The 12,833-nt window shown below is 37.8% G+C and overlaps 1 protein-coding gene across 5 annotated transcripts in view; it reads left to right on the top strand.

Annotated features, from left to right (window-relative positions):
- ZC3HAV1 (zinc finger CCCH-type containing, antiviral 1) overlaps window positions 1-12,833 on the top strand; it is an 88,580-nt gene that overhangs the window by 56,684 nt on the left and 19,063 nt on the right. For 2 of the 5 annotated variants that reach the window (XM_072652589.1, XM_072652591.1), the window contains one exon: window positions 2,513-3,073. The exons of the other annotated variants lie outside the window; for them this stretch is intronic. In XM_072652589.1, the coding sequence (XP_072508690.1) occupies window positions 2,513-2,734 (222 nt within the window). In that variant the 3' untranslated portion in view covers window positions 2,735-3,073. Of the gene's footprint in view, window positions 1-2,512; window positions 3,074-12,833 lie in introns of those variants that run through there. 5 annotated transcript variants of the gene reach the window in all.

Consider the following 12,833-nt stretch of genomic DNA (forward strand, 5'->3'; position numbering starts at 1 on the left):
GGCAAGATAGATTTCTATACCCCATTACCTGTATTTCTTATTTCCCACTTGCATGCAAAAACAATTCTCAACATTTCATTCCTTGAACTTTGAGTTCCAACTTCTTTCCCTCCCCACCCATCCCCACTGAGAAGGCAAGCAATTCGTTATAGGCTATTCATGTGTAGTTTTGCTAAAGACTTCCATAATAGTCACGTTGTGAAACACTAAGTATATTTCCCTCCATCCTATCCTGCCCCCTATTTATTCTGTTCTCTCTTTAGACTTTGTCCCTCCCCTAAAGTATTTACTTCTAATTATTTCCTCCTCCCATTTGCCCTCCCTTCTATCATCCCCCCACCCCACTTATCCCTTTCTCCCCTACTCTCTCATGTAGTGTAAGATAGATTTTCATACCAAATTGAGTGTGCATATTGTTCCCTCTTTAAGCTAAATGTGATGAGAGTAATCTTCACTTTTTCCCTCTCACCTCCTCTCTTTTTCCCTCCACTGAAAAAACTTTTTCTTGCCTCTTCTATGAGAGATAATTTGCCCCATTCCACTTTTCCCTTTCTCCTCCCAATATATTCCTTTCTCAACCCTTAATTTTATTTTTTAGATATCATCCCTTCCTACTTGACTCATTCTATGCCCTCTGTCCATATATGTGTGTGTATAATCCCTCCAACTACTCAAATACTGAGAAAAGTTTCAAGAATTACAAATATTATCTTTCCATGTAGGAATGTAAACAGTTCAACTTTACTAAGTCACTTATGATTTCTTTCCTGTTTACTTTTTTATTCTTCTCTTGATTCTTGTGATTGAAAGTCAAATTTTCTATTCATCTCTGGTCTTTTCATCAAGAATGCTTGAAAGTCCTCTATTTCATTGAATGACCATTTTCCCCCCTGAAGTATTATACTCAGTTTTGCTGCTTTTAATCCCAGTTCCTTTGATGTCTGGAATATCATATTTCAAGCCCTTCAATCTCTTAATGTAGAAGCTGCTAGATCTTGTGTTATTCTGATTGTATTTTCACAATACTTGAATTGTTTCTTTCTGGCTGCTTGCAGTATTTTCTCCTTTACCTGGGAACTCTGGAATTTGACTGCAATATTCCTAGGAGTTTTTCTTTTTGGATCTCTTTCAGGAGGTGATTGGTGGATTCTTTCAATATTTATTTTACTCTCTGGTTCTGAAATGTCAGGGCAGTTTTCCTTGATAATTTCATGAAAGATGATGTCTAGGATCTTTTTTTGATCATGGTTTTCAGGTAGTCCCAAAATTCTTAAATTGCCTCTCTTGGATTTATTTTCCAAGTTAGTTGTTTTTTCCAGTGAGATATTTCACATTGCCACATAGGGCCCCAGCTAGGGCAGCAGGACCCTGTTTCCTTCTCTCACCCAGGTGAAAGAGCTTTTTCATTGACCTCTGAAGCTGCCTCTGGCATTTGTGGGTTGAGGGATCTGAGAACTGCAGCTGCTACTGGTGCCTGAAGCCTGCTCTGGTCCTGTCCCTGCCACCCTGTGCAGCCAACCTGGGTGCTCCACTCTGTGCCCCATGCGATACACCTTTCCTGTTGGTCTTCCAGGTTGCCTTGGGCTGGAAATCTCTTTCACTCTGTCATTTTGTGGCTCCTGCTGCTCTGCAATTTGTTTAGAGTCATTTTTTACAGGTATTTTGTGGACTGTGAGTGGAGAGTTCTTACAGGTCATCCTTCTACTCCACCATCTTCTATCCCACTAACTTTCCAGGAGGATGCAATGTATTTGTTTTAATACTTGTTGTAATATGGTGTCGTTGCTTTCTGTTTAACCCATCCTAATTAATTTTATGAGAGTTGAACTCTCATAACTCTCCATGAGAGTTCAATTCTTGGGTAAGGTTTACCACTGACCATTCTAAGCTATTAATTTTCCTAACTGTTCTGTCATCTCTTTCATTTCCTGTAACACTGCATGTTCTAATTATTTCATGTTCATCTATAAATAGTTGGCATATCCAGCTGTATGTCTCCTTTAAGGGGTGGTAAGATAGAGTTCTACTCTTACTGTTAAGGGTCTCTGTTACAAGCCAGAAAAACATCCTTAGACTAAGATTAAAGCTTCCTGTTTCCTTTGTGTCTTTTGAGTCCCAGTCCTTCCCCCCCCCCCCCCCCTTAGAAATTAGCAGATTCTCATTGATTTGGTTTGCAAATTGACTTAAGTTAGAACTAAATTTTAGGGGAAGGAGGCAAGATGTATTGTCTTTTATCTTCCTTTCCCTCCTTCTTTATTTTGAATATATGTTCACTATAATAACAAAACCCAAAACCTGGTCCAGACCTCTTCTAGTATTTACTAACTAAATTTTAAAAGCTTTAAAAACTGGCTTAGAATTTATTCCTAGTAAAGGTCAATGTTGCCCAGTACAAAATATTTCCAGGATTGCAGAACGGGATTATTATGCCAAACACATCCTCCTTGCCAGATGGTGCTGAGACTTTTGGATCACAGAGTCTCTGACTCCTTTTGCTTCTTACCTGCTTTAGATTCCTTCATCTTCTTCAGCATGTGAAAGAAATTGTTTTCTCGTCGAAAATACTCATATGACATCAAGAAATAAACAAGCACATGGAAAGATAGAGGAGCTGGTCTCAAAGTGGGAAAACCTTCAGTTTACAGAAGTCCATAAAGAAGAAAATCATAGCATATCAGGAGAAGCAGAAACCACTGATAGTGACAGCTCAGAAAATGAACCTGATTTAAAATAACAAAACTTTCATTAAGTGAATTTTAAAGGTTTTCTTCCTCTCATTTCTTCTCATTTCCTTTTCTGGATTTCATTGCTTCTTGTTTCAGAGAGTAGAATGGTTGGTCTGACTTAATGATTTTATTTGTTTATAACTGTATTGTGACTTTTGCTTTGTTTCCAAGTTTCTGTTCGCTTATCATTAATTGACAAACCCCCACTCCCAAAAATGAGATTTTGTATCCAAGTTTTTTTAGTAGTTTGTTACTCTATTTGAAGAAAAAAATAAAAGCAAATTACTTAATGTATATTTAATTATTAATTTTTAATTCTTGTTTGAATAAATTACACTTAAGTTGAATCTTCTAATCATGATCATTTTATGGAAAAATCAGCTTATTAACATGTCTTTTTTTCCCCCCTAACCTTACTAGGCAGTGGCTTGTGAACTGTGGATGGCACTTTATGTCTCCACTGTGAAATTTGCATGTGGACTCTACCTGTAAATAGTCTCTATCCGCTCAGACATGCTGCCTGTCTTAAGCTTACTAGTAGATGTTATGTCATTATATTAATTATCCAGCAAGAGAGGGTAGTATCTAAACTGTCTACTTAGCAACTCTGCTCAGATCACCAGCCCCTGCAGTGCACCAGAGAATGTCAGTGTTTGAGAATTGTCAGATATACCTTGGTCAAGTTCATAATTTAGGCTAATGGATCATATGAAATTATTGCTCAAACAATACTTTTTTTAAAAAAAGAGAATTTCCACTTCACACCTGATATTTTTCTTTTCTGTCCAAAGATCCTCCACATTCACAGAACATAAGCAATTACAGTTGATCCTTCCATGTCATGACTTTCCTCATAGTGGTTTTGATATATCATAGGTCAGCAGAAGAAATTAAATGGAAATTTTTAGGGAGTTTTGTCGAAGACGCAAATGACACATGAAGACCAGCAGACAACACAGGAAAAATTGAGAAACACAGAAAAGCAGGATTGTTTGTTTTTTTTAAAGGCATTCTTGTAGACTCTGGCATCATACGAGAAAAGGCTAATTCCTTTTGTGATTTTCTAATGGAAGATGAAGGTGAAGGATCTACCCTCTATGGATTTTATGTGGATTTTCCAGATTGCTGGGGGCAGGGGTTGGTTGGATGGTTCTCCAAAATCTGGTTCCCTAGGCAGGGTGGATTTGTGAAGCACTGGTCTATGTGATTAGCTTCTTGTTCTCCTCCTGTGTCCTGACTACTAAAAGTCTTGGGCCATGGTAGCCCTGTGACAGCAGCTGCCATCATATGGTTATCTGGAAGATTCCATCCTGTCATGGAGGTTCTTTGCCCCAGGTGCTGTATGTGGCCTTTAAAAAAAAAAAAAAAAGAGTGAAGGCAGAACAAAGGGAAACCCCCAGACCTGTGGACCATGTGAAATCTTGACTTCTTCAACCACACGCTCTTCAAAAACTGGACAGATAAAAAACACCAGTTTTTACAAGTTAGACTCCTGGTAGCGTAGTTGGTGTAAGAGGTGAAGTAAAGGGGTGATAAACCAAAACCCCACTCCATTTTTTAAAGAACTTTCATCATCACCACACAGGACCACCAGGGCAAATAATAACAGGTCAGGTGTTCTTAACCTTTTTTTGGTCTTCCAGCTTGGAAGTCCTTTGAAGTCTATGGATCTCTTCTCAGAATAATATTTTCAGATGCATAAAATACATAGGATTACAAAATTATACTGAGTATATTTATTATATTTAAATAAAAAATATTTTTAAAAATCAAGTTAACAGGTTAACCCTTGATTTAGATAGATAAGATCAAATAGAATAGATCCAAGTTAATCTATATAATGAGTTTACCATGTTACCTAACAAAGTGATTTGTGATTTATAAAGGAATTCTTACATTTTTAACCTTTTAACATATCTAGTTATCTTTTAAAAAAAAAAATCTAATGATTTATCCTGAAGAAAATAAAGATTTTAACAGCAAGTAGTAAGTGAGGTGGGTGGGAAATTGATGGCCTTCTAGGATATGCAAGAGCCCAGATTTCCTGTAAACATCCCAGTGAGACTTAGAAATGTACCAGTATAAAAGGAAATGAGTATATTGAAGAGCAAAACAACTGGGGTTGCAGCCAAAAATATCATACCCAAATAAGTTAAGCATCATCCTGAATGAAAAAAATGGACATTCAATGATTGCCAAACTTTCAGGATTGTATTGCAAAAAAGACTTGAACTTTAATAGAAAATTTGATATAGAAGACCCAAGAGAAATATAAAGTAAACATCAAAGACTAATTACAAGTGATTCAGTAAGGACAGACTGTTTACTTTTTATACGAAGAAATATAAACTGTATGTTTAATGTAATTAGTCAAGATTGGGGTAGAACTGAATATGATGTGATTCTAAAAGGTAACACCATCTTGGAAAAGGTAAAAAGAGTAAATATTTTATACAAATGAGGCTCAAGAGGAAGAACTGATACAGAGGAATTAGATGGGGGAGGCCCTACTGGAGCCCTACTCATCGGGAATGGGTTAAAGAGAAAACAGTACACAGAAAATTCAGAAAGAAAGAAAGCAAAGGTGGTATGGAGGGGCAAGAGTATAACAGTGATTTTTAGGAGGAACCCTACTCACATCAGATCTAGGTTAAAGAGAGAGCAATATATACACTTAGAAGGGAATAAAAGTTTCTTCTAAATTTATAAAGAAATAAGAGGTTGACATTCATTTTAGTTCTTCTACACAGCATGACTGTAGTGAAAATGTATAGGAATGTATGTGTAGATCCTATATAGAATTGTATGCTGTCTCAGGGAGGGAGGGGGGAGGTAGGAGGTAGGTAGGGGGAAAACTAAGTTATATGGTAGTGATTGTAGAACACTAAAAATAAAAAAAATTAATAAAATAAAAAGAAATAAGAGGGTGAGGGAATAGGATAAGGGGGACATGTAGAAAGGTGTCTAGATTAATGGGGATGGGATAAAGAGAGAATGTCCTATTTGGAAATCTTCTAAATTCAGATAGAAACAAGAGGGTAAGGGGGGAAGAAGTGTGTGGGGGGGTAGACAATAAGGGAGGGATCTTTGGAGAGGGGGTAGGTTAAGTAATAGGAGGGCAACATAGCAGGTAGAAGTAAGAGGAGTCAGGAGAGATAGGAAATAAGAGATATACATAAACATGCCACAAAGATGAGGAGTAGAATTTATTAGGAAAAAAAGCAGGGGTACCAATCACGATCTCAGAGAAAGTTAAGGCTGAAATAGATTTCATCAAAAGAGAAATACTACACTATATGTCAGCCATATTAATATTGTTTTAGATTAGACCAGGGGTTCCCAAAGTGGGCGATACCTCCCTTTTGGGGGTGCATGCTGGGACAATCGGAGGGTGGTAGTAGTTTTGGGTGCAATTGGGGGATGTTAAATAAAAATACTTTGCTGTGGAAGCATAAGGAAAGAAGAGAAGGATTTTCAAATTTATACATTTCATCTGTTGTGTAACAAAGTTGTAGTGATTACATTATTTTACAAATAAGCACACAAAGTACAAGTTGTAACCAATCAATAGTCAAGTCCGCCAACAGATCTTAATAAGGCAGGTGTTGGTAGGCAAATCGATTTCACCTTGTTGGGAAGTCCAGCATGCATTGGCAGGAATATGTGCATGTGATGACATGTTTATGAGACCATGGTTATGTGACATAATATTGTGTCATCACAATTTCAATGGAAACCTCCCCCCCATGAATTTGCAATCAATTATTAATAAGATGGATTATTTAAAAAATATATGTTATATATTTTTGAGATGAAAAATTATTTTTTAAAATGGTTAAAGAAAGTAGATTTTTTCAGGGGTGGTGCTGAGTAACATTTTTTTTTTGAAAGGGGTGGTGGTAGGCCAAATCTGTCTGGGAACCTCTGGATTAGACTAAAATAAGACAGTGTAAGGTTGGGATACTGCTGTAGTGTAAGAAATGATGAGTTGGTGGGCTTAGGAAAATGTGGAAAGACTTGGACTTAACAAGGAAGATGTTATCCACCCTCAGAGAAACAGGACAAACAAGTATTGTATAGTCTCACAAAGATGCATATGATTGTATATGAGTATGATTATAGAGATCTAAATATATGTATGTGTATGCTTGCATGTGTAGGTCTATATATATGCATGTGTGTATGTACATATATGCAGATATACGTGCATATATATATATCCATGCTTATTGCAGACTTCTTAGGGGAGAAAAGAGGGGGGGAAGAACAAAGTAAAAAATGTACAGCAGAAAACCAAAGAAAACTTCCATAGGTAGCTCTGAACACAATGTGTAGTATTTATCATATAGGCTTTCTTGAAATGGAAATTTATTGTATATTTTGAATCCTCTCTTACATTCTGCTGTACACATGGCAATGCGTTTTTTTTCTTATTTTGTATTTAAGTTTGTAATATGTTTCTTTTATTCAGGTTTTGCTATTTAGGTTTAAAATAAATCAGTGAAAAAAAAGAGGGGCAGCTAGATGGTACAGTAGATCCAGCACTGACCCTGGAGTCAGGAGGACCAGAATTCAAATCTGGCCTCAAAACACTTGACACTAACTTTGTGATCCTGTGTAGTGCCAATGTGATACCCACAGCAGCCACCATGCATACGCAGGAATATTTCCAGGGTAAATTCGTAGAATATAAATTGTCTGCCTCAAAGACAAAACCAAAATATTTTTTTCAGATACCAGAAAGTCAATTCCATGGTTTGTAACAAGGAAGTTTGTAGACAATACCAATAGAGGGAGGATTGCCATCCCTAAACCTTCCCTCCATCAAGTCGCCCTGCAAACAAGCACCCTTACATAAAATGCCCCTCTCTCACCCAGGCTAGCTGTTCTGCTGTGCTCTGCCTGCTGCTTCTGTGTCAGCTCTACCTTACTCTCTCTTCCTGCTGCACCCTTATTGCTCTACCCATTCAGCAAGTTCCTCCCACCATTGGATCCATGTAACTCAGGCTGTGGGCTGGGCCAAAGCTCAAAGCAAGTCATATAGACCTATTATGGGGCAGGGAAGATCTTCTGGGCAAATCACTTAAACACAATTGCCCTGCAAAAATAAAATTTTAAAAATGAAAATGCAAAAAGGAAATGAGAAAAATTACTTCTAGAGTCCTCAACCCAGACCTGGAATTCCCAGGAGGACTCCCAGAATCCTGTTCTGTGAAGTCCCTGAGATAGACAAGCCAGGTTAAGTGAAAAGCAGAGTGCCAAGCAATGCTGAGTGGTACTCTGAGTTGGGTACAGCACTAGAAACCCTGAGACCTGTGGTGAGACAAAAACTAGGCAAAGCAGTCCAGGGTGTCTTTTTAATTTGTCACTGCTGGAGCCCAGCACAAGGAAGGAAACCTGAGGAGCTCTAACTGGGGTCTGGCAGGACACCAGTGGTGGGTAAAAGGCCTTTAGCAAAAGTCAGGTCAGGACATCCCCAAAGCCTGAGAAGAAAGCCCATTGAATGAAACTAGCCTATCCTTAAGCCCAGAAGTCAAGGGGAAAGGACCCCAGGTAGAGTTGGAACTCTGTGGCAAGAGGCAGCCCCAGAGTCTCTTAAAGGCTACCACAGCCAGGACCAGACAATCCCTGCCCATGCCTTTCAGTTGTAGACCTTGATTCTCCAACCTAGATACTAGGGCTGATGAGATGAGCAAACTAAGGAAAAATCCAAGTACCAAGAGGAAATACTTTTGTTTGAGAGATGCCCAGGGAGTAATCCCACAGGAGAATAACAATCCCACAATATAGGGAAAGCCTCAGATAAAAGAAACTGTCCACAAGTATTACAAGAGGAAGAAAAGATAGTCATAAAATGGAATAACTAGGGAGAAAAGAATTATAAAGAGATTGATATGTTAGAAGAAACAGTAGAGAATCTCACACAAGAATAGTATCCTATTAAAATTCATATGGACCAAATGGTGAACAGTGACAGGTCATAGCTTAAATCTAGAAATTCCAAGTCAAAGGAAAAAAATACTACACCAGTAAAAAAGAAAGAGTTCGAGGACTAAGGGACCACAGTGAAGGTTATACAAGACTTGGATAACTGCCACTATTCAGGAGAAGATAACTTGGAATACTGCATTTCAATGAGTAAAATATAGAGGCTTACAACCAAGGAAAAGCTACCTGGCAAACTTAAGTAAACTACAGGGAAATAAGGACCTTTAAAGAAATAGAGAATTTTTAAGCATTTTTAATAAAAGGTCAAAGTTGAGTAGATATTTTGAAATGAGAATGAAGGTACCAAGACAAATAGAAAAGTACACATATTTGTTAAATTCAAAGGGAATATATGGAGATGAGTTGTTTATAAATTATGGGGATAAGAAACAAATGTCTTTTCAGAATCCTAATATCTTTAAGATTTATAGAGAAAGGTAAAAATGGCAGAAAGTCTGGGCAGCTTTGTTTTGTTTTGATCGTCTTAGGAAAAACACAGATAGGAACAGGGCAATATTGGCAAGAGAAGGCAGATGGTCAAGGAAATCATAATATAAAAGAAGTGTCTAAAATGAAGGGTATATATGATTGATTGAGTGATGGAGGGAATTAACTTCCCATTAACCTCACTTTCCTCTGAACTAGATAAAGGAAGATTGATACATTAAACTCAAAAGGGTAATAGAAGATAGGGACAAAAGAGAGTTTGAGGCAGAAGGATAATTAAAGGACTGATGATTAACAAAACATTTGAATTCTAGAGGAATGTGAAGGGATTAAAAAGGAAGAAAGTTAAAAATCAAGAGTAAGGCAAGGGAACTAGAGGAGTTGCAGCAGAGAAAACAGGCTATTTCATTTATATCACGTGTCCAACTAAATCCTTTACTACTTTATTTGTAAAGCGGGAGATGAGGACAAAAAAGAACTGCAAGAGGACAGGATGGAGAGAAATACACATTTATCATTCCTAATCCTGAGTGTGAATGGGATGAATTCACCCATAAAGCAAAAGAGTATAGCAGAATGGATTAGAAATCATACTCCAACAATATGTTGCTTACAAGAAATATACTTGAAACACAAAGAGTTACACAAAAGGACTGAAGCAAAATTTATTATGCTTCAGCTGAACTAAAAAACCAGGGGTAGAAATCATGATTTTATATAAGACTACAGTAAATATAAATAGGATGAAAAGAGGAGAATTACATTTAGGCATGAAGGTACCAGAGGCGGTGAGTTAATATCAATACTTAATGTATACGCATTAACTTACAAGAATATAAAATATATTAATAACAACAAAAGAGATAGCCTTTAAATAATTCAATATTTGAAAAAGAAATAAAACAAGCTGTAAATGAATTCCCAAATGAAAAACTCCAGGACAAATCAGTGAGAGTTTATTAAACACTTTCTATGCGGCAGGCTCTGTGCTAAGTACTAATACTATAAAAGAAAAGGTAAAAATCATGCCCTGTTCTCAAAGTGCTCACATTTGAATGGAAGGGAGACAATATGGAAACACGTACAAACAAGACATGTACATACATACACACACACATATATATATACATATATTATATATATATATATATATATGGTTTTTTAAGGTACTAAGATAAAGATAGACTGAGAAAAGATTCTTGGAGAGGGTGAGACTTTAGCTAAGTATAAACAGAAGTCTGGGGTCAGAGATGAGGAAGGAAAAGGTTCCAAGCATTTGGAACAATCAGTGACAATGTTACGAGTTGGGAGATAGAATGTCATGTTCAAGAAAGCAAGGTGGCCAATGTCATTGGGGAAGGGAAGGTAGATAGGCATTGTCAGCTGATTATTAGATATTGGGGAAGGGGTGAGAGAAAGTGATGAACTGAGATTGAATCCTAGGTTGTGACCCTAGGTGATCGTGAGGATGGTGGTACCCTCACCACTTAGGAAGGTGGTACCTTCCTAAGAAAGTTAGGAAGATCTACAGGTTCAGGGGGCAAGATACTTAGTTTTTGATATGTTGTTTAAGATGTCTGCAACACATCCACTCTGAGATGTCCTTTAGACTGTTGGTGATGCAAGATTGAGGTCAGGAGAGAGGTTACAGCTGGAAAAAAATATTTGAGAATCATCTGCAAAGGCAGTAGTTGAATCAAAGGAAGCTATTGAGTTCAGTGAAATAGGGAAGAGAAAGAAGAGTAGAATGTCCAGGACAGAGTTGAGTATAATCTGAATGATGGTCCAGCAAAGGAAACTAAGAAGGGGCAGTCAGGTAGAACAAGTAAGAGGGAAATGACACAGAAGTCTAGAGAGTAGAAGAGAATATCTAGGAGAAATGAATGATCTAGAGTATCAGAGGTTGCAGAGAGGTCAAAAAGGATGAGGACTGAGAAAAAAAGCCATTATTTTTGGTAATCAAAAGATAACTTTGGAGAAAGGATGCAGTTGAAAACATCAGAAGCCTAACTTCAATGTTAAGAAGAATGGGAGGAAAGGAATTGGAAGCATTGATTGCAGACAGACTTTTCAGGAGTTTAGTCACAAAAATAACTATTATGTGATCAGTCGTGTTCAATTCTTTGTGACCCCATCAACCATGTTGTCCATGGGATTGTCTTGGCAAAGATACTGGATTTGCCATTTCTTTCCACAGTGTGTCCCCATTTTACAGATGAAGAATTGAGGTAAATAGAGGTTAAATGACTTGGCAAGCATCACACAGCTAATAAGTGAAGATAGTTAGCAGGGAGAGGCTGAATAAGTGAGGGAGATTTTGTGGTGAGGTTTTTTTTTTTAATTGGGGAGATAAAAGCATGTTTGTAGGCAGTAAGGAAGTAGCCAGTAGACAGAAAAATGGAAAATTACTGAGAGTGGCGATGATAGATCTGGAGAAGAAAGGATGGAATAGGATCACTTGTCCATGTAGAAAGGTTCATGTTGACAATGAGAGAAGAGGCACTCTTCGTGTGAAATGAGGTAAAGGTGGTAGAGATGGTGGTGAAAGACTTCTGAGTGATGTGAAATGAGGAGAAAGGGGAAAGAGGGAGCTCTTGGTGAATGGCCTGACTTTTTTTTCCCAGTGCAATATGAGGCAAGATTCTCATTTAAAATGGGGAAGGAGTAGGTGAGAAAGAGATCCATGGGAGAGTTGAGGAAAAGAGTATCTTGGAGGATATTGGACAACCACTACTAGAAGCTTGATATTAGGTGATAAATATGGATCGAATGACCCTCAGAAGAGTTTACCAAGTGATGGCGGCAGAGGAGGAACTTTGAAGTATCAATGAGGAGGAACGAATATTCTATCTCTTCACCCCAATCAACGAGTCAGGTGTATGAGTGAAAATGCTAGAAAAGAATGGTCATGGAAGCTGTGTCATCAGGAGGGATCCAGGTCTCATTGAGTACAAGAAAATAGCTCAAGAAAGGAAAAGGTTTAAGGTGAAATCTAGTTTGTTCCCAAAGGCACAGCATTTCCAGAGAGCCCAGTGAAAGGTTTGGTGACTTTAGAATGGGACATTTGCTGGGTTTGGGTTAAACGGAATAGGAACACAGAAACAATCCCTTGGGGACCAAGAATGGCATTTGAACAATGGCAGCTTCTGAATGGGAACTGAGAATTATTGGTATAAGATTGACATGGTGGGAATATTTTGACCATTGAGGAATTCGTTTAGGTAGGCTATCGTTGACTCTGGGGGTTCATTTTAGAGGTGTTGGAGAGCTTTGTGTAGCTAGAAAGTGGGTGGTGGGTAATGCAAGGCAGCTGCTGTGTTAAACAGAGAGAATGCAGGAAGACTTGGAAGCTCTTTTGTGCAGGTTCAGATAAGGCAGTCTTTGTGGAATTGTAGGTAGCTAGAGAGAGAGCCTGGAACAAACCTTTAAGGAACAATGAATTGCAGTGTAGTCTGTACGTATTATTGTTTCCAGCAATAAGAAAAGAAATTACCCTTCCAATCTTTTTCTATTATGCAGATATGGTCTTGATACCAATCTAGGAAAGGAAAAAGCAGAGAAAGAAAACTACTAACCAGTATAGATTATCAATGTTGTTGTGAACTTCTTAGCTAGCACGGTGATTAACACAGCATAATTAAGAAAATTATGCTATATGACCTGGTTGAGTTG

This window comes from Notamacropus eugenii, chromosome 3 (genome assembly GCF_028372415.1).
Source record: "Notamacropus eugenii isolate mMacEug1 chromosome 3, mMacEug1.pri_v2, whole genome shotgun sequence".
NCBI classification, from domain to species: domain Eukaryota; kingdom Metazoa; phylum Chordata; class Mammalia; order Diprotodontia; family Macropodidae; genus Notamacropus; species Notamacropus eugenii.